At 44.2% G+C, this 22,274-nt stretch overlaps 1 protein-coding gene across 1 annotated transcript in view; it reads right to left on the bottom strand.

Moving 5' to 3' along the window:
- Positions 1–22,274, bottom strand: part of DYNC2H1 (dynein cytoplasmic 2 heavy chain 1) — a 1,714,832-nt gene that overhangs the window by 1,090,106 nt on the left and 602,452 nt on the right. Inside the window, exons 39-40 of the mRNA XM_085621461.1 lie at positions 16,971–17,178; positions 5,911–6,040 (exon numbers count right to left, since the gene is read on the bottom strand). Coding sequence (XP_085477587.1) covers positions 5,911–6,040; positions 16,971–17,178 — 338 coding nt within the window. The remainder of the gene's footprint in view (positions 1–5,910; positions 6,041–16,970; positions 17,179–22,274) is intronic.

The raw sequence follows: 22,274 nt of genomic DNA, 5'->3' as shown, positions 1-22,274 counted from the left end.
CCCCATAAAATAACATCCACCACATCAGGGGGGAGAGAAAATGAACTCAGGTTGCCCCGTTCAATCTCCAGGCACATAAGTGCAGGCTCTGGAGGTGGGGTTGTAGACCCTGCCCCTGCAACTGCAAGAGGAGGTCTGTCATGTAAGGGAGATCGAGTGGAGGGCACAGTGTGAGGGGAAGAAGGCCTGTGTACTATACCCTTCATGGCCAATCCGGGCCTATCAACAGGACTTTTGGAGCAGTCTCAAAACCGAGGGATCAAGGGTATTGGGGGAAACACGTAAAACAGCTGGGAGCCCCAGTCCAATGCAAATGCATTCCCCAGTGCTCCTTGCACTGGATACAGGAGGCTGTAAAATGATGGGCAGTGTGTGTTCTCGTAAGTGGAAAAAAGGTCTATCTGAGTAGTGCCCCATAGCCAGAACATTTGTTGAATGACTTCCAGATGATCAGAACAAGGGTCTGAAAAATGCCAACTGAGACTGTCCTCACACACGTTTAGAACTCCAGCCAAGTGATTTGATTTGCCATGATGCAAATCTTATGATCCTGAGCCCAGGCCCAGAATCGCAGAGCTTCCCTACAGAGAGGATACAACCCTGCTGCTTCCTGTTTGTTTATGAACCATATTGCAGTAGAATTGTCTGTTAAGACTTGAACGGACTGACCGCAAATGAAAGAGAGGAAGGCCTTGAAAGTCAGACTTATCACCCACAATTCCAACAGATTGATATGCAACAATCGATCTTCTGGAGACCAAAGACCTTTGATCTCCAGATCCCCAAGACAAGCTCCCCACCCTAGACTGGAGGCATCCATTATTACTGTGGCCACCGGTGGTGGAGGGTGAAACGGCTTCCCATGAGAGAGATTGCTGGACACACCCCACCATTAAAGCTCTACCACAGTGTCTCTGAAAACCTTTACCAACGCCTTGAGATCTCGGTTGTGCTGAAACCACTGCATGCAGAGGCATCACTGGAGGGCCCTCATGTACCAGCATGCATGGGGGGCCAACAGAATGCAGGAGTCTATCAAACCTTCAGGACTAGAACCATAGCTCCAATCTAAGACATTTGAATCATAGCCTGAATGTCCATTATCGTAGGAGGAGGAGGGTAGACTTGATTCACCATAGTGTCCAGTACTGTCCCAATATCAGCGTTCGCTGAGAGGGCTCTAGTTGGGATTTGGGCTTGTTGATGGAAAAGCCCAGGTTGACCAACAACTGAGTTGTCAATAACAAGTGATGCAACACCAACTCTGGAGACTTGGTTTTGATCAGCCAATCATCCAGGTAAGGGAAAACTGGAATTACCCATATTCTGAGATGTGCTGCGACCGCCACCATCACCTTTGTGAAGACTCGAGGTGAGGAAGTAAGACCAAACGGAAGGACCACAAACTGGTAATATTGAGACCCCACTGTGAAACAGAGATACTTCCTGTACGATTGTAGAATGAGGATGTGAAAATACACATCCTGCAAATCGATCAAGAGCATCCAATCTTCCATTTCCAGCGCAAAAAGCACCTGTGCTAGGGTCAGAATTTTGAACTTTTCCTGCTTGAGGAACCAATTAAAAATCCTGAGGTCTAGGATCGGACGTAAACAATTATCCTTTTTGGGAATCAGAAATTAAAGGGAATAACAACCCTGACCCCGCACTGGCTTTAGAACCAACTCTACTGCACCCTTTTGAAGTAGGGATTGGACCTCCTGTTGAAGGAGCAGAAGATGGTCTTCTGAACAAAAACCTTGTTTGGGAGGAAAGGGTGGGGGTAATTCTTGGGAGGGTAGGACATACCAATTTTCTACAATATTCAAAACCCACTGATCCATTGTTATGGATCTCAATTGTGGTAGAAAATGGGACAACCTTCCTCACATTGGCAAAGCATCCTCCAAGATGGCGAGACTAGGGCTGCTTTCATGTGACGATGGCCGGGGAGAAAAAGTAGGCGGAAGATGGCTGATAGGTGGCTCCTCATTGTCCACCTCTGCCCCACCCTCTAAAACTCCTAAAGAGGGAATTGGATGACTGCTGTTGCTGCTGGTATTGCTGCACTCCACGAAAGGTGAAGTTCTGGCCAAACGCCTGGAACCTCCAAAATGGCTGGTAATCTCTGAGCTGCGATTGAAGGCCCAAAGATCTTCTCGTCCCCTTACTATCCTTCAATCTCTCTGAGGCAGAATCAGCTTTGACCCATAAAATGGCAAACCCATCATGGTACCCTGCACATCCAGCGAGAAATCAGACCCTCTCTGCCATGCGTGCCTCCTTGTAGCAACTGAAGACCCCATCGCTCTTGCCATCGAATCAGTTGTATCCAGGCCCAATTGAATAACCTGTCAAGCAGCAGCCTGACTATCTTTCAGCAGTTCTGTAAAGTGTCCCTGAACAGAATATGACTCGGTATTTCGCATACCATTACTTCACAGCATTTTACTACGAAGTTTTTACTTAGCAAATACCATTACTACGCAAGTTTTTAGTTTGCATACCTTTACATTGCAAGTGTTAAAGTATGCAAACTAAAAACTTGCCTAGTAATAAAAACAAACATTTACCCCAACACTACACTACATACTAAATACAAAAACACTACCGTACACATAACAACCTCTAAAACACTACCCAAACACTACACTACCCTACACTACTCAAACACCACTACACTACCCTAAACCCTAATTCACTACCCCCTGGACGACCCTCCCCCCTTCCCCCAGCCCACTCCCTACACACAAACACTACCCTGCACGACACCCCAACACTACCCTAAACACTAAAACACTACCCTACACAACACCACAATACTACCCTAAAATACTACCCTACACTACACAAACACCACATCACTACCCTAAACCCTAAAACACTACCCTCAGCACAACCCTGCCCCTACCCCCAGTCCGGACCCTACACTAATACACTACCCTGCACGACCCCCCGACACTACCCTCAACCCTAAAACACTACCCTACACTAACACCACAACACTACCCCCAGCATGACCCTACCCCCAGTCCTGCTCCTACTCCCAAAGACTACCCTTCACGACCTCCCGACACTACCCTAAAACCTAAAACACTACCCTACACTAACACCACAACACTACCCTAAACCCTAACACACTACCCCCAGCTCGACCCTGCCCCTACTTCCAAACACTACCCTTCCCCGACCCCCAACACTACCCTGGACCCAAATACACTACTATACTTACACAAACACAAGTGCACTATCCTAAAACCTAAAAAAAAACACTCCCTGCATGACCCTCCCCTTAGGACAACGCCCCAGAGCTTACCTCTCCTGTCGTCTTCCTCGTAGCTGATAAACCCTATGCGGTACTCATTGGCGCCCCTTGCCCCCTCACTCCATGACGACGTTGTCCGCTTTCCCTATCACTGACCCGCCGCTCCCTGTCACCTCCCCCTGCCTGGCATGCTTCTCGCTCCACTTCCTGCCGACGCCTCCATAATGAGGCAGTTGTCACCACGCACCTTCCTTCCTGCAGCGTCGCTTCCTGGGAGGAGTTCTGCCTGAAGTCGCGTCCCGCTTAAAGAAACCGAATGAGTACCTTGTTTGTTTAGCCATTACAATGCATGCCTCCGTAGTAATGGGAGATTACCCCCTAAACATACTCAGGTTTTCAGGACCACTCTTTTGAATAATTTTATCAGAGCATGAATGTACCGTCCCAACAAACAGGTTTCCTTGGTTGACTTTAAAGCCATGCTACCATAGGAAAACACTTTTTTTCGTAGACTATTCCCTTTTCTTTGATTACCTTTCGAGTAAGACACAGGAGTTTACTTCGAAGAACAGGAAATCTGTCCCACCAAACTCTCAGGTGAAAGATGAGTGGATAGCAAAGGATGCCCTGACACAGGTTATCTCCTCACAATGGGTCTAGATACTGCAGAGGATGACATAGGCTTCTGCCAAATCTCTAGAATAGGCTCAGACAGTGCCTCATTAAAAGGCAATAAAGGCTCTGATGATGAAGCAGAAGAATGTAGTACTTGTCAGCAAATTAGATTGGAATTCAGTTGAAGAGAGAGACAGTTCCAACATATCAGCCACCTTCCCAATCACTGAATGGTACGACGTGAGCTCAGGTGGAGGAATACCTTTTGGAGACAACAGTTCCCATTCTGGGGAGGTGTCTAATCCACTTGCAACTTCCAAACCCTCAAATTCTGCATCAAGTGACACTATTTTCTCCATCTAATTCAGGGCCTCTTTTCCCAAAAAAGTACTGCTGCTCTTCAAGAAGCCTCTGCGCCTCCTTTCAAGATCTAGGTCTAGACTTCAACAATGGCAAGTCGGTGACGTCGGTAATGGCACCAGTGACTGCGGCAACAGTGTATTAGAGGCTAATGGTACTAGAATCATGTGATGCTGGTGCGAATCCAGAAGACGTTGGAAAGGGCGCAACCAGAGCCGGTGACTCCTGCTAAACTTCGCCTGGCAGAGTCTCCTTCCTTGGCACAGGAGACAGGATACCTGGGCCATGAGCAGGAATGGCGCCTGCTGATGTTGTGCTGGAAAACCACCAAATAGGAGAGCAGACCCACAGGGCCCACAGACACGCCAGATGGAGTAAGAACCCTGCTAAAAATGCTGTACATAGTATTTACGATGTTTGCAGGGCCCTGGTGTCGGGAAAGATGGATACTCCTGCTCGTGTCAAGTGGGTGGAGGTGGAGCAGCTGCAGGAACTGGATCTACCCCCGGCTCTGGATCATGACATCCAGGCGAAGTCGGAGGCTGCTTTGGATTCGACTGCGATGCCGGAAGGGCTACTGGGGAAGGCCGGAGTCACCTCACCTCTATCTTCATGCAACTTTAGACATTGATATACTGACCTTGGAGACTCCTCCCTCGCAGAACGGCACCGGGAACCATGATGCTGCTTCGTCATGCGTTTCCTCCTTGATGACTGAGGAATGGGGAAACGCAACTTGGAACGAAGACGAGACTTCCGTCCGATGTCCTCTTTCCCTCCTTTCTTGCCTTGGCCATTAAAAGCTTCACCTCTCTCTCCTTCAGGGCTCTGGGGTTCATCTTTTGGCATGATGAGCAGGCATCGATGTCAAAGTCCGAACTAAGACACCAAAGACAATCTTTATGAGGATCAGTGATTGACATCCGACCCTCACATTCCCTGCAGGGCATGAACCCAGACTGCCTTGGTGGAGATATTCTTTCTGCAACAACGTTGCAATTTCCTGAAAAAACGTCACAAGACTCCTAACACAATGGAGAGCCTAGGAAAAACCATTACGCATCGAAGGCGCAGAAAAAAGAGAACTGACATTAACACCCCAACGAGGGCTTTTCATGGCTCCAATGACGTCATGTGGAGCCGCCTATGGAGCCATAGGCATTGTGACGTCCTCGTTGATGTGGGAGAGCTGAGAAGAAACGTTTCTGGGGAATTCTGGTGCATTGGGATATTCAAAAGGTGAGGAATCCACAGGTAGATGTATCCATCAGAACTACTGTTTGTAAGAATGGTTGGTAAATAAGCTGCAGCCACCTCACATTTATATCATTCAAGAACGTGGTTGTAAGCAGTTACTTTTTGTAATCTTGTAATGCAATTGTAGACCTAGTTGTTAGTCGCTGTTGTAATATTAGTTAGAAATCTAGACTAACTAAAATTAATTATTAGACAGTGAATCCATTATAACACAATCTAAGATAAAACTGTTATAAGACACAGTTCTGCAAACATCTCTAGCACAAATCTATACATCAAAAATCAATTGACTAATGAATATTCTTACCTTCAATAAAATGAACACTAGTTGAAATTTGCTGTTTGAAAACCTTGCATTGATTAGCATAAAGGACTTAAATTAATTCTGATTTCTTTATTGACAGTCTACTTACCTGTTTCAACACCCAGTTCAATGCATTTTCAAAATAATCTCCAATCCAGTTCTCGAGATTGTGCCTGCAATTTTCAGGTTGATTTCTCAGCCATGATTTTATCAAAGATTTAATATCCGTATCTTCATCACTAAACAGAAGAAAATGTCACTGATAACAAAATCTCAAAATGTAGCAAATTACCACCTTTCTTAAAAATTATAAAACCATCATTATGTATCTAGTGATTGCAAAGTACAGCATCTGTGTCTTTCCAAATAACTGCAAAAGGCTAGGGGATGTGTGTCATAACAACAGCAATTAGGAATACACACATTGTTCTACTGCAGAGCCCTGTTACTAATGTCACTACTTTATTTTCTAAGGAAAGAGATGGAACAGCTTAATCCAAAGCTTTGTAGCTAATAACTTCAGCAATCATATATGAGGTCACTTTCGAATATCACATCTCAAAGCCGGAGTGTAGCTGCATACCGAAATCAAAATGGCCAGCAGGGAGACAGTAATTCCTGCACAAGAAATGCAAACCAAGAAAGGAACCTTAGAGGTACCAGTTATAAATGAAGGGAATATACCCTATGTTTTAATACATAATTTGCCTCTACAGACTGCTTCAATCTGAAACAGACCCCCAACCAGGTAGTACATAAAACGTATGCAGCTTCAAAAAGAGAGTTGAATGGCCAATTGTAAGAAAGTGCCCTCTTTTTGCATGGTGCCCCCACTTTTTGCTAAACTGCTGATGGACTTTGACTGAGTGTGCCCTGGGTTCCTGCCAAACAGGTACCCAGGGCCTATGTTCTTTCCCTAAGCTGCATTGTAGACAAAACCCAATTGGCACTCTGGTAAATGGTACCACAGGTACCCAAGGCAATGTGGCCAGGGAAGGTCCCTAGGGGCTGCATCACTTATTGTGCCACCCTTAGAGGCCCTGTACCTTTACACACACACACACACACACACTGCCTGGCAGGCTGCGTGTTTTGGTGCAGAACAAGTTGAAGAGTCGACATGGCAAACATTCCTACGTAGAGAAAAACAAAAAGAGAGCGAGGAGAAAGGGTACGTCCTTATCCCCAGATAAATTGAATCAACAACAAAGTGGATAGACCTCATACATGAATCCAGATACAAGAATGACTCAATGCCATGTGCAGGAAAGGGAAAAAACAGTAGGTTTTTTTGAAGAACCCTCACACACCATCCTAGTTGTTGGCATTCGTCATCATTTGGTTCCCAGCTGGGCTGCGAATGCAACCCAGCTGTGCTGCGACACCTGAACTACAGCAGAGCTGGTTGTTTTGTGTTAAAGGGATAAGTTGGGGTGCAATTTTAAAAGTACCTCTAGGATCCTCCATTGCAATTTTATTCGGGAGGTCCTGGGGCGTGGTTAAAAACGTAGAACGGATACTGTGAAGACTTAATCGGTCTTACTTATCCATATAAAATAGTTGACATGTTTCAGCCTAAGCAAGGGTGCTAAGGCTTTCTTCGGGACCAAGAAAGTGTAGCGTGTAAAAAGTCTGGTGACCACGGGAAATTTTCAGCACACAAGCTAAGGTGTGCTGTGAGTGCAGAGCTGTAGACATACTTACAGTTCCCACCGTCAGGTGTAAAAGCTGGATAAGTAAAACACAACATAAAAGGCATACATTAAAATTGGAAATGACGGCTAATGAGCAGCCACCTCGTCCGATTCGTGAAAGAGTGCTATCATTTATATACAAGTGCACTAACTGAGTCGGTCAAATTGACACCTGGAATCCCAGGAAAATCACATCACACATGAGCATGCAAAATAAACTGTGTGTATGCTGAAATCTGGCATTGTGGATCGTGCAGTTAGACATGCCTCATAGTGAAGGGAAAAATACGTGGCTGCCTCCTACCTGTATCTGTGGGTGAAGACTTAGTTATGACATATATATATGTCTAATACCATTCATTACTGGCATCCCGGTGTGGTATATCTGATAAAAGTAGAAAGCCTTCTAAACCGCGATTCGGGGATGAGGCTATCAGAGCCCCGGTATACAGAAAGAATTGATCGGTTTCAACGGGATTATATCCAAACAGGCAGAGGAAAAAAAAGAGAGTGGAAAGATGAGTCTTACAAAGGCTACGTAGCTTAGGTAGCTAATTATGATCCCAGAAGGGGCGGACACCTGTAGTCACACACTACCTGGAAAAAGAATAGACATGGGAGATACTCAAGGTTAGTCGTGTGGATGGTTAAGAAGCCCACGGAATATACCGAACATGCCCCAAAAAACGTACTTCATCAAGGTAGTCCGTCTGCCATCAATACCTAGTTCGGTCCTGCACGGGATTCCGACACTAAATGAGGCATTGCGGTGTCTAAGTATTTGAGGCTCAGACTACCCGGAAGTAGCTGGTGGCATCTGGACGCAGAGTGCAGCGTGGTCGCGTCAGGAATGGAAAAAGACTAGACCGTTAATGGGCCGCTGGGTCAGATAGGTCCATGAACGGGCATGCGCCGGGATTGACAGCTAACCAAATCCTTACGCAATGCAAGTAAAGAAAGACAACATGGTATTTAACTTTTGGTTGGGCTGATGATCATTTTTTTATATATTTGCACAAATAATCCTGTGTGAACACAATCCTTCATTAGATGGAAACCCAGAAAAAGGAGCAGGTTATTCCATGATATGGAAATACTAATTAAATTCTCAAGGAGAGGCGATGTTGCCTTGTTGGAGTGTGTACAGTATCATAATATCTTGAGACCATGTAAGCAAATATTTAAATTATGGTTGGTGTATGGAGCAAGACAGTAGAATTTGCTCTGACACGATTAATATATAAGTGATTTAATTTACATGGTGTGCTTAGGAACTTTATCTCTAGTCATGAGCCCATTATATCGGGACGTATAGACTTGCGGTCCTTACAGGTCAGATAAGTGTGCCATCGCAGGGAACATCGCTTTATTTGTTGTTTAGTGTATTCGATAGAATGTTATCATTCAGTCCGTTTTTGTGGGATGATAAGCAGTAAACCCACCGCTGCTCTTAGGTGGCTTTGTAGGTTATCAAGGTTTTTGTCTAATTGCTCGATGAATACCCAGTGCAGGTCATTAGTCATATGTCCATTTTCCAGATAATGATTTGTCATCTTTGTGGTGTTTTGTTTGCATCTGATATTACTTCAGTGTTCACAGATGCGAACTTTGATTTTACAGTTTGTCATGCCGACATAGTGGAGGCCACAAGGGCAGGTGATCAGGGAGATCACACTGCAAGAATTGCAATTGATGTGTTTTATTAGTTGCCAGGTTTTTCTGGTTCCAGATTGAGTGTTCTTTCTGGTTTTCTAAGTTGACACACACTACAGTTCCCGCATGGGAAGTGTCCAGTGACGTTGGGCAAACCCCATGCGTTGAGAACTGTGCAAGTTGTGTGTTCGCGGACGAGTTACAACAAGGGTTTTTCCCACTCTAGTTTGCCTGTTCCAAGAATCCTCCAATTTTTTTAAATAATTCTGGATACTTGGTTAGAGATGATGCTATAGGTGGTCACACATGTGAGGGGTATCGATGTAGTCATTCTTTGTGTCTCCTCCAGTAGGCCATCTCTATTTTGGTTTTGGGTCCGTTTTTGGGCAGTCCAGATGATTTTCTCTGGGTATCCACATCCCTGTGTGCCATGCCTACAAACCACTGCCCTGGCATAGGCCAGCCAACCCTCTATCTGGGTGCACTATACCAGGTGCATGAGCCATGTACCCCTACAGTGTCTAAACCAATTCTTAGACATTGTAAGTGCAGTAATGCCATTAAGAGTATATGGTGCTGGGATTTTGTCATTATGAACTTCACAGTATCATAATGGCTTTACTGAAAACTGGGAAGTTTGGTATCAAACTTCTCAGCACATTAAACCCTCATTGATGCCAGTGTGGGATTTGATGAAAAATGCACACAGAGGGCATCTAAGATATGCCCTCTGAAAAAAGACCTAACATTAGTGTCCAGGCTGAGCGGCTGCTCACCAGCTGCCAACACCAGACATGTTTCTGGACCCCTGGGTCGAGAGCCTGCTGCTGTGAGGGGCTTGAAACAATGCGCATCCTGGGACGAGGTGCCAAGCATCCTCCCCCAGGATGGGCAGGGTCCGCGAAGGAGAAGCTTCAAAGGCTTGCCGCCTTTGTGAGCTTCCCCAGGCCTTTGCTGGTTCCTGTAACTGGCCTCCACCGGTTCTGACCCCACTTTGGGTGGGAGAATCGGCAGGAAAACCAAGTGAGGAAGGGAGGTGTGCCCACCTTTGCCAACCCCAACCCTCAGGTGGGGGAGGCGAGGTGAAGCACAACTCTCAGTCCCCGCCATCTTGCAGAACGGGGGATCCAAACAACCGGAGTGAGGCATAAACCCCGCTTCCACTGGAGGGTGGCATAATAGGGTGTATACCCAACCAAAGCAAAGGACTCATTGGTCCCAACCTTTACCTACCTGTAACGCCCCTAAATCTAGTATTTAGGGGCAACCCTGACCCTTGCCTCCTCAGACAAGAACCTACCAAGAAAAAGAGAAGAAGAAGGGCCGAAGAGCCGTGCTGAAACTTAGAAGAGGAGGACGCCCTCTGACTTGGCCCCAGCCCTACCAGCCTGTCCCCACCGCAAACCTTCTCCAGCGGAATCCCGGTGTGTCCTGCAACCAGCAACCTCAATAATCCTGGGGACCTGCCCTGCCTTCCACAAGAAAGACTGTCTCCCGTGATCACTGGATTTGCTCACCGACAGACTCTGGCTCCAGCCAAATCCGCAAGTCTGCACCACTTTGCACCAGACGACTACAGCCCGAGTTCGAGTGGCCCAACACTACGAGGAGGTCTTCCCGGCGATCCTGACCTGAGATCTGGTGATCTCTGACCTGCCTCGAATCTCCAAGTGAAGGCGGCAGCCTCTTTCTGGAGGATCCCCCAGACCGCGACCGGAGCTGGTAAGGAAAACCTAATTCCTAAAGGCACCCCTGCACCAGACGTCCCACTGTCTTGGGTGGCCCAACTGATGGTGTCCCAGCAGACCAAGGCATCCAAATTTACCTCTCCAACTGGTGGTCACCTCCAGAAGTTATTTGTCCCTGAGCCAGCAGTCTTTGTTGCAACCGGAGAATCCTCATTGCAAACAACAGGGTACCCGACACCAAAATAGCACCCTGCACCCACCAGCCACTGCACCGCTGTCGGTGTACTTTGGGTGCTAACTCGGTTCTCCCTTTGCCATGAGCCTAACACTAGGAGCTTTGCTCCTAAAACCTTGTGGCCCACTCGTGAGCAGCCCCTATCCTGTATTGGATAACATTGGACCTCAGCACTCTGCTCCCGGCTGCCCTAGTGCCGCTAAGGGTGCTTTGGGAGTGCATCCTTGACCCTGTGGGCACCCTGGTTCTTACCCCAGAATGCCAAATCCCACAAACTTGTATTTACCTTTAAACCGATAACCTTTGACAGCTTTTTCCTAAATTTTGTGGAGTTGGTATGTATGAAACATTGAAAAACTGAAAATAACTAAAAACTGCTTTACTTACCTTTTCTCTATAAAATGTCCCCGTGTGATATCTAGGCCTATCACACTGAGTAGAAAAAGTAATCTGTAAAGTAATCAAAAGTAATCTAACAGTAATTTCCACTGTATTGAAAGCATTTACAAACCTGTACCAAAGTCATTTTCATTCAACTTGCTTGTATTGTTCAATCTGCCTTAAAAAGTACCATCCACACTTACCTGTACCAGGCTTGCTTGGTTCTAGAAAATAAATATAACTAAATAATATTTTTATACAAATGAAATTAGTCTGAGTTCGGTCTTTGTGTGCGTGTGACATAATTTGCTGATTGAGAATGTACAACAAATTCTTAACACTACCCTCTGATAAAGTCTTACTGCTCGCCCACACTACCACAAATAGAGAGTAAGGTGCTATCTACCTTTTACCTCTGCTTACCTATAGGGGTTCCACTGAACTCTGTGCACACTATACCTCATTTTGGTATATTATATACAGAGCCAGCTTCCTACACCAATATTTCAGCTTCAGTGCTTGAGCATATGCCATCAAGCCAAAATAACAACATTCTAATGGATACTTCTAACCACAGATTCCGTTTCTTGTGAATACCCCCAGGACCCAGACTCCAGCCGGTGATTTTTCTCAGCATTGCTCCCAAGTGCAAGTAGGTGGCATTGAGCAGCTCAGAAAAGACTTTGTACCACCGGGTACACTGGGTACACTGGAGCCACATATACGAAGACACCCTCTCATGCTGACGTCATTTCCTTTCTTACCACACCTTCAGATGAGTATCTGGAGCTTGCTACCTCAACTTTTTCTAGTAATTTTTTTACAAGCTTTTTTGTACAAAATTCTCTCTACAGCAGTCAAGGGCCATGACTCATACAGAGACTACAAGGTTTAAACTTTGCAATTATTGTCACAAACAGATGTCTGTGACAGACTCTCACCAGGTATGTCTCTGGTGACTAAAGTCTTCGCGCGACCTCAAAGCTTGCGAGGACTGTGCCAGGATGAATCCCAAGGTGATCTGAGAGCGCAAAGCCAAGAACTACATTGCCGAACACCCTTGGAAGGTGCATAAGGGCTGGTCACATTGAAGTTGAGGATGTGGACCCGTTCCGGAGGATGTTCCCTCAAAAGGTCCTCTTCCCATTCCAAGTCGTTAGGTAACTCCAAATCAAAAAAGAAACATAACAAGTTGAAACACGACTTACCCTTCTCCACCCTCTCTCGTCAGGAAATGTCGAGTGAATGTCAAGGTGCCTCTAGATCTTGTTCCCAGTCTCCTAACGTTGAACCGATCCCAAGCTTGTGCTGATCCAACCTGAAGTTTTGGATCAATCGGTGATGCTTCAACAAGTTGAAGCATTCAAGGAGGCCACATTGTGCATCTTTGGCACCCTTCTGGGTCCTGCTAGCATGCCTTTGGGCCCCAAGGATCCCAGGAGTTCATACGATCAGATTACCACTGGTGTATCCATCCTCAACACCATTGTGGGTCTCTGCCCCAATGGCCAACCCGACTTCAAACATGGAACTACAATCTTGTCCGTTCCCCGTGTGTTGATTCTGATGCCAGAGGAAGAACCCATTGTTGAAAATCTGGCACAACCTTGACTGAAGTCATGCCCGCTACGATCTCGGGCACAACTGGTTTTACCTCAAATGGACTCAGATGGAACTTTGCCTTTCTCCAGTGATGGAGCAAGGTTTCGTAAAGAAGAAACTTGCTCATATGCAATCCTCTCAAATAACGTCTAACACTTTAATCAATTTGTCTTGTGAATACTAATATTTCAGTACACACGACATACTGTATCTAGGGGAAGCTTTATATGTGTATTACTAACAAGTAACCCAAGTGTCATAAAATGGCCGCCAAAAACGCGGGAACTTCACTGCGCATGCGTCTACTGCATCTACGTAGTATGACGTCTTCTATGCTTGGGGGGAAACTTTGCAGCTGCGCAATAGCGTTTAAAATGGCCGCTTGAAACTCACATGTTAATGCACATGCTACTGCTTAAACTAAACCTTGCAAGTTTTACTAATTGCTAATGTGAAAGATTATTATAAGTAAATGGGATTAGTGTAGTAATAAATGGTATACAGTGAATTCGTTTATTTTCGTATTCTAACATGTCTTTCTCTGACTCTATTATTAGTTCGTATTTGGGCCTCGGAGGGTGACTGAAATCTCTACCCCACCTGACTTGCGCACAGGCGCACAGAAACCTGCCGGAAACCCTGATGGCACAGTTGAAACACAGCCAAGGCCACACTGGACAGAGACGCCTGAGAACTCAACCTATTGACCCGGCCAAAGGAAGAAACTTAAAATAATGTTTCAAAATGTATTGATCACAATGTGAAATGCGGGTGGGAATAAAGCTTTGGGAAAATAAATTAAGGGGCAGAAACATAGAACAATGCTCTTAAGAAAAATATTACTTTTAGTATGGTGTGATGAACTCACCTCCTTGCCCTGACCAACCAGAATAGGGGAAAACACAATATTTAAACATTGGGGGTTGGTACACGAACACAGTATAGTATAATTGAGGTAAGATAGTTAGTTCAGGGTCTGACTCTGTGTTGACAAGTAGATTCAACCCTAACTCATTCTCTACTATACCTCCTGATATGGAAGTCAAAAGTATGGAGGCATTTGAAAAGAGACAGTTTCACACCCTGCTCAGTGAATGCTAGTTGCCTCCTGATAGGCTATTCGCTTGAGTTGTTGGATGATATGGTTGGTGTGATGTTGCCAACAGTCCCTGAAAAATTCTGCACCAACCCTCGCAAATTATACAAGATGGACAAGACGCAGCAAAATAAGTCATCCACTAGGCACCACCAACTGCTTGGGTAGGGCAGTTGGTACCAGGGTGGTGGCTCACCCACGGATTAGAACGACAGGCTTTTCAAGTGACTTTCAGGTTTCACCAATGGACATGCCATTTGATAGCCCGTTTTGGTGATCCGCTCCGCGGGAGACCAGCATCGGTTTTGCAGGAGTGAGGCCCCTCCTTCTCACAGGTGCAGGCTTGGAGGGACAAGTCCCACCCCAGCAAGAGGCTAACAACTTGGCGTTGTGGGCGTCGTACAGGTTTGTTCACCTAATAGACACATCTAGCTGTGGATTCCTTACTTTGGAATCAAATGCCAAAGCCATACCATGCCCGGAGGAGGGTCTGTGAGCTGTAAAGATAAAATGTCCCTTACTAAGACTAACCGGTCCAGAAGAAGAGAATGGAGTGGAAATTCATGAAACATACCTATCCATATGAAGTCCCCAAAAGGGGTCACAGGTAAATAAAGTTGCAAGACATTTAAACCACGGGATATAACCTACCCATGCCAGTAACACCAAACAGCTTTAGAAGCTCTCACCTTACAATAACTGTGGACATAACCACAGTAACAAAAATGATAAGACATAGGAAAGGTATTACCTGTGGCAATGAGACTTTAACCATTTAGTTTTACACTCAAGTCCGAACATTGGGTCCAAACTTGGGAACCCAGAACAGTTGGCCGAGCCACTGAAGAACACCTGTGAACCACAGAAGGTCAGGACTGCTCTGCAAACTACAAAGAAAAGATCCATCCTTCACGAAGAAAACTAATTTTTATATAAGAACGAAGTCAGTGGTAACATAAGCCCCGATTGACAAGAAAGCAGTCCTTCCATGGAAAAAAGAACTCAAGATGTATAAGAAGCTTCTGAATATAGAAAAGAGAACTAGAGATGGACAAGGACCTCTAGAGTATCCCTTATAGACAAAAGAACATATCAATATAAGAAGAAATGGAGCAACATGATCAACACCCATGTATCCACCTATAACATTATTTCTCTCTTTTTTTTGTTTTTCAAAAGATAGTAAATAGAGGCCATAATCTGCAGGTAACAGTGACATAACAGAATGTGACTGTAGTGGAATGATATCCATAGAAAAGCAATGGCATCTAACCCCTCATGGTAATGCAAGTTGCCTAAAAGACAACCATTGACAACAGAAGCATAACATCAATTAAGATATCAGGAATAAAAAGAAATCCTGTTAACCTAACTAAAACAAAGGTCTGAACAAGACCTTGCTTTTTGAAAAGAGACCATCACCAATGGTCTGGAAAAAGACCAAAATCTAAAACTTTAAAAAGGGATTCTAAAATAAAAGAATCTGACTACTGAGAGTGTGAAACAATACTTTGTCTAACCCTCTAGGAACCACACTTTACAATGTATGTCCCAACTTAAAACAAGGAAATAAGGAAAAAAGTTGCTTGATGCTGTAATGCTGTCTAAAGGATTCAAGTATTTAACAAAACATGCAAAACCCTGTAAAGTGGAGTTAAACAGCTGCAAACTACAATCAAACCCTAAATGAATAACATTAGTGATTCTGCAGAAATACAGAACATAATCTAAGAGACCTAATATAAAAATACATGCAACAAACCAAGCAGTGATCAAACAAGGAGCTGAAAATCACTGTGCAGCTTTGATACAGGTAAATAAACTACAATCATTACAACCGTGAGAGCTTTGGGCCCGAATCACAAAAGTAATATGAGAGAAAATCCTAACTTTACGACTTTCGGTATTCACAAAGGGCATTTAGGAGTAGTAAAGTTAGGATTTTGTCTCATTTCAATTTAAGTTTGGTCTTGAGTTTAACTTATAATACCAAAAGTCGTAAAGTTAGGATTTTGTCTCAGATTACTTTTGTGAATCGGGCCCTTTAAGTCTGTGAAAAATGTGTAAGCCTGAAAAAAAAAAGCAGTCTAGATTTCAGAAAATAAGGCACAACTCTTGAAGTCGCAGAATAATAATGTGGAGTAAGGTCAAACAAAATAGGCATTTGGTCAAGGTAAAGACAATAAGCCACAAAGTTACAGCAAAATGATCAGGGTTATTCAGCTCCAGATATTTTGTCATAAATTGATGTTACAATGGCCCATCCTTCAAACTTAGGGGTCGATTAGATTAATTGCCGAACTTAGTGTAATTTGGAGTTCAGGGCTCATCGGCTGACATTAAACATGAGTCATAATGCTCCTTCTGCAATGCCGATTCCATATACTGTGTTCAAGCGACTGCGCATGCTGCGGAAAGAGCCTTCTGATTTGCATGGGTTGAGCTCCCTAAATACCAGGAATTCTTGTTGGGCCACTGGGTTTTCTCATTGGAAGGCTAATACACCACCTCAGGGAGCAGGAATTTAGACAGCACAGGAGGTGATCTGCTTTTTGGGTTGTGGCAATAGGAAGGAGAGGGATGATCCTAACAAATTAGAGGAGGTTTCACTTGCAAGGAGCTAGTCGACATGGCTAGGGCCACAGAGCCTTTTTCTGTGTCATTCCATGGGACTGAGCACCAGTCCATTCAAGGAAGAACATGACATGCACAAGGGCAGTCATATTTATGTTAAGTGCAGCCAAATAACAAGAAAATGTGGTAGTTCAAGTCAGTCATAAATGTAAAAAAAAAATGTTTTTTAAATATAACACATCTTACCTGAGGAAAATCATGCCCATTCTGGAAATGGTGGCAGGAGAAGCACTGCTAAGATCATGGGTTTCAAACAAAAAGTTAACATTGGGACCAAACTGGATTCTCTCTCCACTAGGCATAGTGAGAAGTCTGTTGTCATCCAGAACAGAGTTCAGTGATTCAATCCACTCTGGATCAATGTCACCATCACAGATTATCCACGAACTGACCTCTGTAAACAAAGAAAACATTTTAAAAATATCTGCTTGAGCATTTTAATTGATTAACAAGAATATAAATATCTGTTATGCAGAGCACAAATAAATCATATTATGAACCTATCATCACTATGCCCAAAATACCTTCTTCAAAGCCCTCAAACTAGGATTGCTGAATGGGCAGAGCTGGAGTCAGGACTACAGTCTGTTTCATCTGCCTTGACACAGCACCCAGTGACGCTCCATGAAATATTTTTCAAAAATCTACTGTTTCCGTGTTAGAATGGCATGTTCTTCTCTTTTTCTGACTCCATTGAATATCTGGATTCACTCCCTGATCTAGACTGCTATTTTGGTGCCAGTTCCCACCGATAGCTTCTATGACAGCAATAGTCCCACAAGTGGAAGTACCATTACCATTCACGTCTGACTAAATCTCTTGGGTTCCCTGTGGGAAACTGACCTATTAATATTAGCTAACAAACTGAAAGGTTAGATACCTGTTACTTGCCTTTGTTTGTAGTATTTCATCATGGGTAACTTCTTTATATTCATAACTGCTAGGATATTCTTGTCCGACTATCACCACCATGGAACATTTTTTAAAATTATATTCTTGATTAAAATGTACTTTGAAATGTCAAGAAGAAATATGAATTATTGCTCTCTTTTTTCATTTGAAAGCACTAATGCATAGGCTGTAAGCGGAAACAGGTACGGCCCTCTTAAAATCATCATCACCATTAAAGCTCCCACAATTGTTTTCGCCATTTGGGATCCGCAATTCAGTTTGAAGCTTCGTGAGAGAAACCAGTCATTTCTCCGATAGAGGAACGCTTGGGCAGGTTTGTTACTAATATGACAAAGACACCCAAGATAGAAAAACTACAAATGGAGGTATAAAACACTGCCTTCTCCATTAGAGGATGGCCATCATTGTCCTCAACCTAGATAGTGCAACAAGAACTACACTCGTGATAGGAGGATGAATGAGTTTAATAAAAAGCATAACCCAACAGAACAGAACCTTGAGGGTCACTTGTCCTAATAAGCATCAGACACTTTGCAGTAGTGTTTTGTGAAAGTACACCACAAAATTATATTTTGTGACAGCATAGATCTGTGTGTGTCTCCTAACACATTCACAGTTGTAGTTTTCCCTAGAGTATCGTTAGCTTCTGGGTTTTTCTGAAGGGTAATGTTGCAGAATGCTGCAGTTCTGATGACATGTACGTATACGAGACACTAGCCATCATGCAATAATCTCGACCCAGGGCTAGAGCTGCAAAAGAATGCAGGTAATGGTTCTATGTGCGCCAAACTTTCGTTTTATCTACTTGGAGCCTAAGAGTGCATCGTATGCAAGAACTGCCATGTTGCAGCGGTGCTAGCAGCAAACATACAGCCACATGTATAGCACTGATTAGATAGGAATTTGAAATTGTACTAGAAAGGAAAGAAGAATGTGTATGTACAATGACCGCATCTCTATGAAAACTATGTAAATAGTATCCGTGAAAAAAACCTTAATTCCTTTATCCCTCCTAACTGAAGCGAGCACTATCAAAACGTTTAGTTTCCATGACATGGACCTTTGATCTGACTTCTGAATGGGTCACAATATCAATTTAGTAAGCCTTTCTAAGGTGGGGGGGTGGTCTCATGACATTATTCTTCCATGCTTTCTGAAGTGATATATATTTGCATTTCCTGAACAGATGGATTGCTCTGTTTTCCAACATGTTTGTTTTGAAAGTTGTCTCTACTAGCAATCAGGAGCCTTGACGCTGCGAATGCACAGGAGATGACTGTTACTTTTGAGCCTTGTTTCATAAAGGTATTCCCTTCATGCTTTGCTTTTGTGCTTTTTGTACTCCATTACAGTGAGTACGGAGCTGTCAGGATGATCCCAATCTTTGTCTTTTCCAGCAGCCAAGGACAGATGCTACCAGTCAAAGATGGTGTTGACATCACTAGAGTTCAGTACTGTTTTGAGAAACTACATCACGATAGTAAATTTTCTGGAGCACAACAAATCTGTGTGTGTCCTACCAAATGTAAACTGTAGTATAGTGAGCTTCGGGGTCCTTTTGAAATGAATGATGCAATTCAGATGCACACACATACGCAACAAACTAGCCGTCATGACTGGAGCGGCATAAAATGATAATAACTGTTTTGTGTCAAATCTTTAGTTGTGTCTATTTAATACTCAAGAGTGCAACTTACGCATGGATTGCAAGGACTGTCCTAAGAATTAAAGTGTTAGAAGGAAACTGGGATCCACTTGTGTCCTTCAAACAAAGTACTGCTTAGGATCGTTTGTATTACTTTTATTTTCCTGGATGATGCACCATGCTCAGGGAGGGTGTGGGATTTTGTCTAGGAAGGTTGTGATCTAATTGATGCCTGGTTTCCTAATGAGAAATTTCATCAGCATGGTATCTATTTGAATCGGTACAGATTCCCAAAGAGGTGAACTGCTTAGAATTCTGTAACATTTAAACCTAATGTTGTCTCTGGAGGAGGCAAAAAAGTCTTAGTACTCTTACTTAGGGAAGCTCTCCAGTCCTGAAGGGAAACATCAAAGATAACAGGTATTTCAGAACCATGTTTCAAAAAGGATAAGTTACTTACCTGTAATCCTAGTTCTCTTCCAGGGGTATCCTCATCAAAGTCATAAGCACTGAATATTCCCGCCCATGTGTGGGGACCCCGGAAATAATAAAAATTATATATGAAAAACACATATATATACAGCTCTGAATATGTATAAACATATATCATTTTTTCCAAGCCAATGCAGCCCCCATAATGGCTAGACAATGTAGATATAAATATCCAATAAAAACATATAGGTATAATAATACACCTAAATCTCTCTTTTTTTTTTCTTTTTTAATGAGGTAAACACTCATGAGAAGGAAAAGAAAAACACTGTGGAAACACAGATCCACAAAACATTGTTAGCCTGCAGGCTGCATTGCAATACAATACCATAGAGACTGAAAAGCCTTGTACAGGTAAAAACTGGCACCGTGCCTTTAAGGCAGCCCTGACCTCAATATCCCATCATGCCTCAGGGGTGACAGTTGGGTCAGTTGTTCTTTGCGGGGTCCATAGTCCTAAACACAAGGATATATAATAAAACAGTTCTTCTCATTTGCCTGGGGAGGCGGGAGGGTTGCTTATGACTTTGATGAGAATACCCCTGGAAGAGAACTAGGATTACAGGTAAGTAACTTATCCTTCTCTTCCAGGGGATCCTCATCAATAGTCATAAGCACTGAATAGAATAGCAAGCCCACTTTCCACCGCAGGCAAATGAGAACTGCACCATACATAGAAGATAACAACCGAAATAATCAGTTGTTGAACAGATTTCTCAAGGAGGCTTGCCCTACTTGAGTGTCTGCCCTGGTGTCCGAGTCCAGACAATAATGTCTCGTGAATGTATGGACAGATCTCCAAGTAGCTGCTTTACAGATCTCGGAGAGTCGGACATTATTGAGAAACGCAGCAGTAGCCGCTTTCCCTCCTGTGGAATGTGCCTAAGGTAGAGGCCACAACGGTTTCTGAGCTAATTGGTAAGCTAATTTAATGCTTGACACAATCCATCTGGCAATAGAACGTTTAGATGCTGCAAAACCTGTACGGACAGCACCATAATTTACAAACAATTGGTCAGACTTTCTGACAGCCTTAGTTCTATCTAGGTAAAATTTGAGAACTCGTTTAATATCCAAAGAGTGCAACACCCTCTCAGCTGGCGAGGAAGGGTTGGGAAAGAAAGTTGGTAGTGAAATAGACTGATTCACATGAAAGTCGGACACCACCTTAGGTAAAAAAGAAGGATGAGTCCTCATCACCGCCCTATTAAGGTGAAAAACCGTGTAGGGTTCTTTTGAACATAGGGCATGTATTTCACTCACCCTACGTGCTGAGGTAATAGCTACCAAGAAGGCTGCTTTCCACGTAAGGTGCTGTAATGTAGCCTTATGTATGGGTTCGAAAGGTGGACTCATAAGCTTTGAAAGAACCAGGTTCAGCTCCCATGGAGGCGAGGGAGGCCTCACTGGGGGGTAAACCTTTTTGATTCCCTGCAAAAAATCTTTTACCACTTGAATCTTAAAAAAAGATTGCTGAGATGGAGAGCGCCTATAAGCCGTAATGGCCGCCAGGTGCACTTTGATGGAGGAGAATTTCAACCCCACTCTGGCTAAGTGAAGCAGATAAGGTAATATCACTTCCTCTTGGCAGCTTGTAGGGTTAGATTGATTTTGAATACACCATAAATAAAATCTCTTCCACTTACAGAAATATGAGTGTCTCGTAGAAGGCCTCCTAGCTTCCTTCAATATGGTCATACATTCCTGGGGAAGGTTTAAATGGCCATACTGGAGGACTTCAGGAGCCATGCTGTTTAGCTCAGTGAGGGAAGGTTGTGATGGTAAATCCTCCCCTGCATCTTGGTTAGCAAGTCCGGCCTGCACGGCAGACGCTTGTGCGGGCGGATCGATAGGTGAAGGAGATCTGGGTACCACCACTGCCTCGGACAGTCCGGTGCTATTAGGATCATCTTGGTGGTCGAGTGTTGCAGCTTGGTCACCACTTTCGGGATTAGCGGAAGAGGAGGAAAGGCGTACACAAATGTCATTGACCAGTCGATCAAAAGGGCATTCCCCAGAGACCCTGGTCGATAGTACCTTGAGGTGAAGCCTCGGCATTTTGTGTTGTTTTCGTCCGCGAAGAGATCTACTTGTGGACGGCCCCACTCCTCGAAAATGTCCTCTAGCACCTCGTCGTTGAGGACCCAGTCCTCTGGGTCTTGAAAGTGCCGACTGAGTGAGTCCGCTTGAATGTTTAGCTCGCCTGGCAGGTGCACCGGCGTTATCGAACTATTCCTTGCCAGGATCCAGTGCCACAGGGATTGAGCTTCCAGAGAGAGTGTCCTGGAACGAGTACCCCCCTGCTTGTTCAGGTAGTACATTGTGGTGGTGTTGTCCGTTTGTACTAAAATGGAACTTGCCCTGATTGAAGGCAGGAACGCCTTGAGGGCGAGATGTACAGCCCTGAGCTCTAGCATGTTGATGTGATATAGCTGCTCGCT

This window comes from Triturus cristatus, chromosome 8 (assembly GCF_964204655.1).
Source record: "Triturus cristatus chromosome 8, aTriCri1.1, whole genome shotgun sequence".
Taxonomy (NCBI): Eukaryota; Metazoa; Chordata; class Amphibia; order Caudata; family Salamandridae; genus Triturus; species Triturus cristatus.
This window is presented reverse-complemented; position numbering and strand designations above follow the sequence as displayed.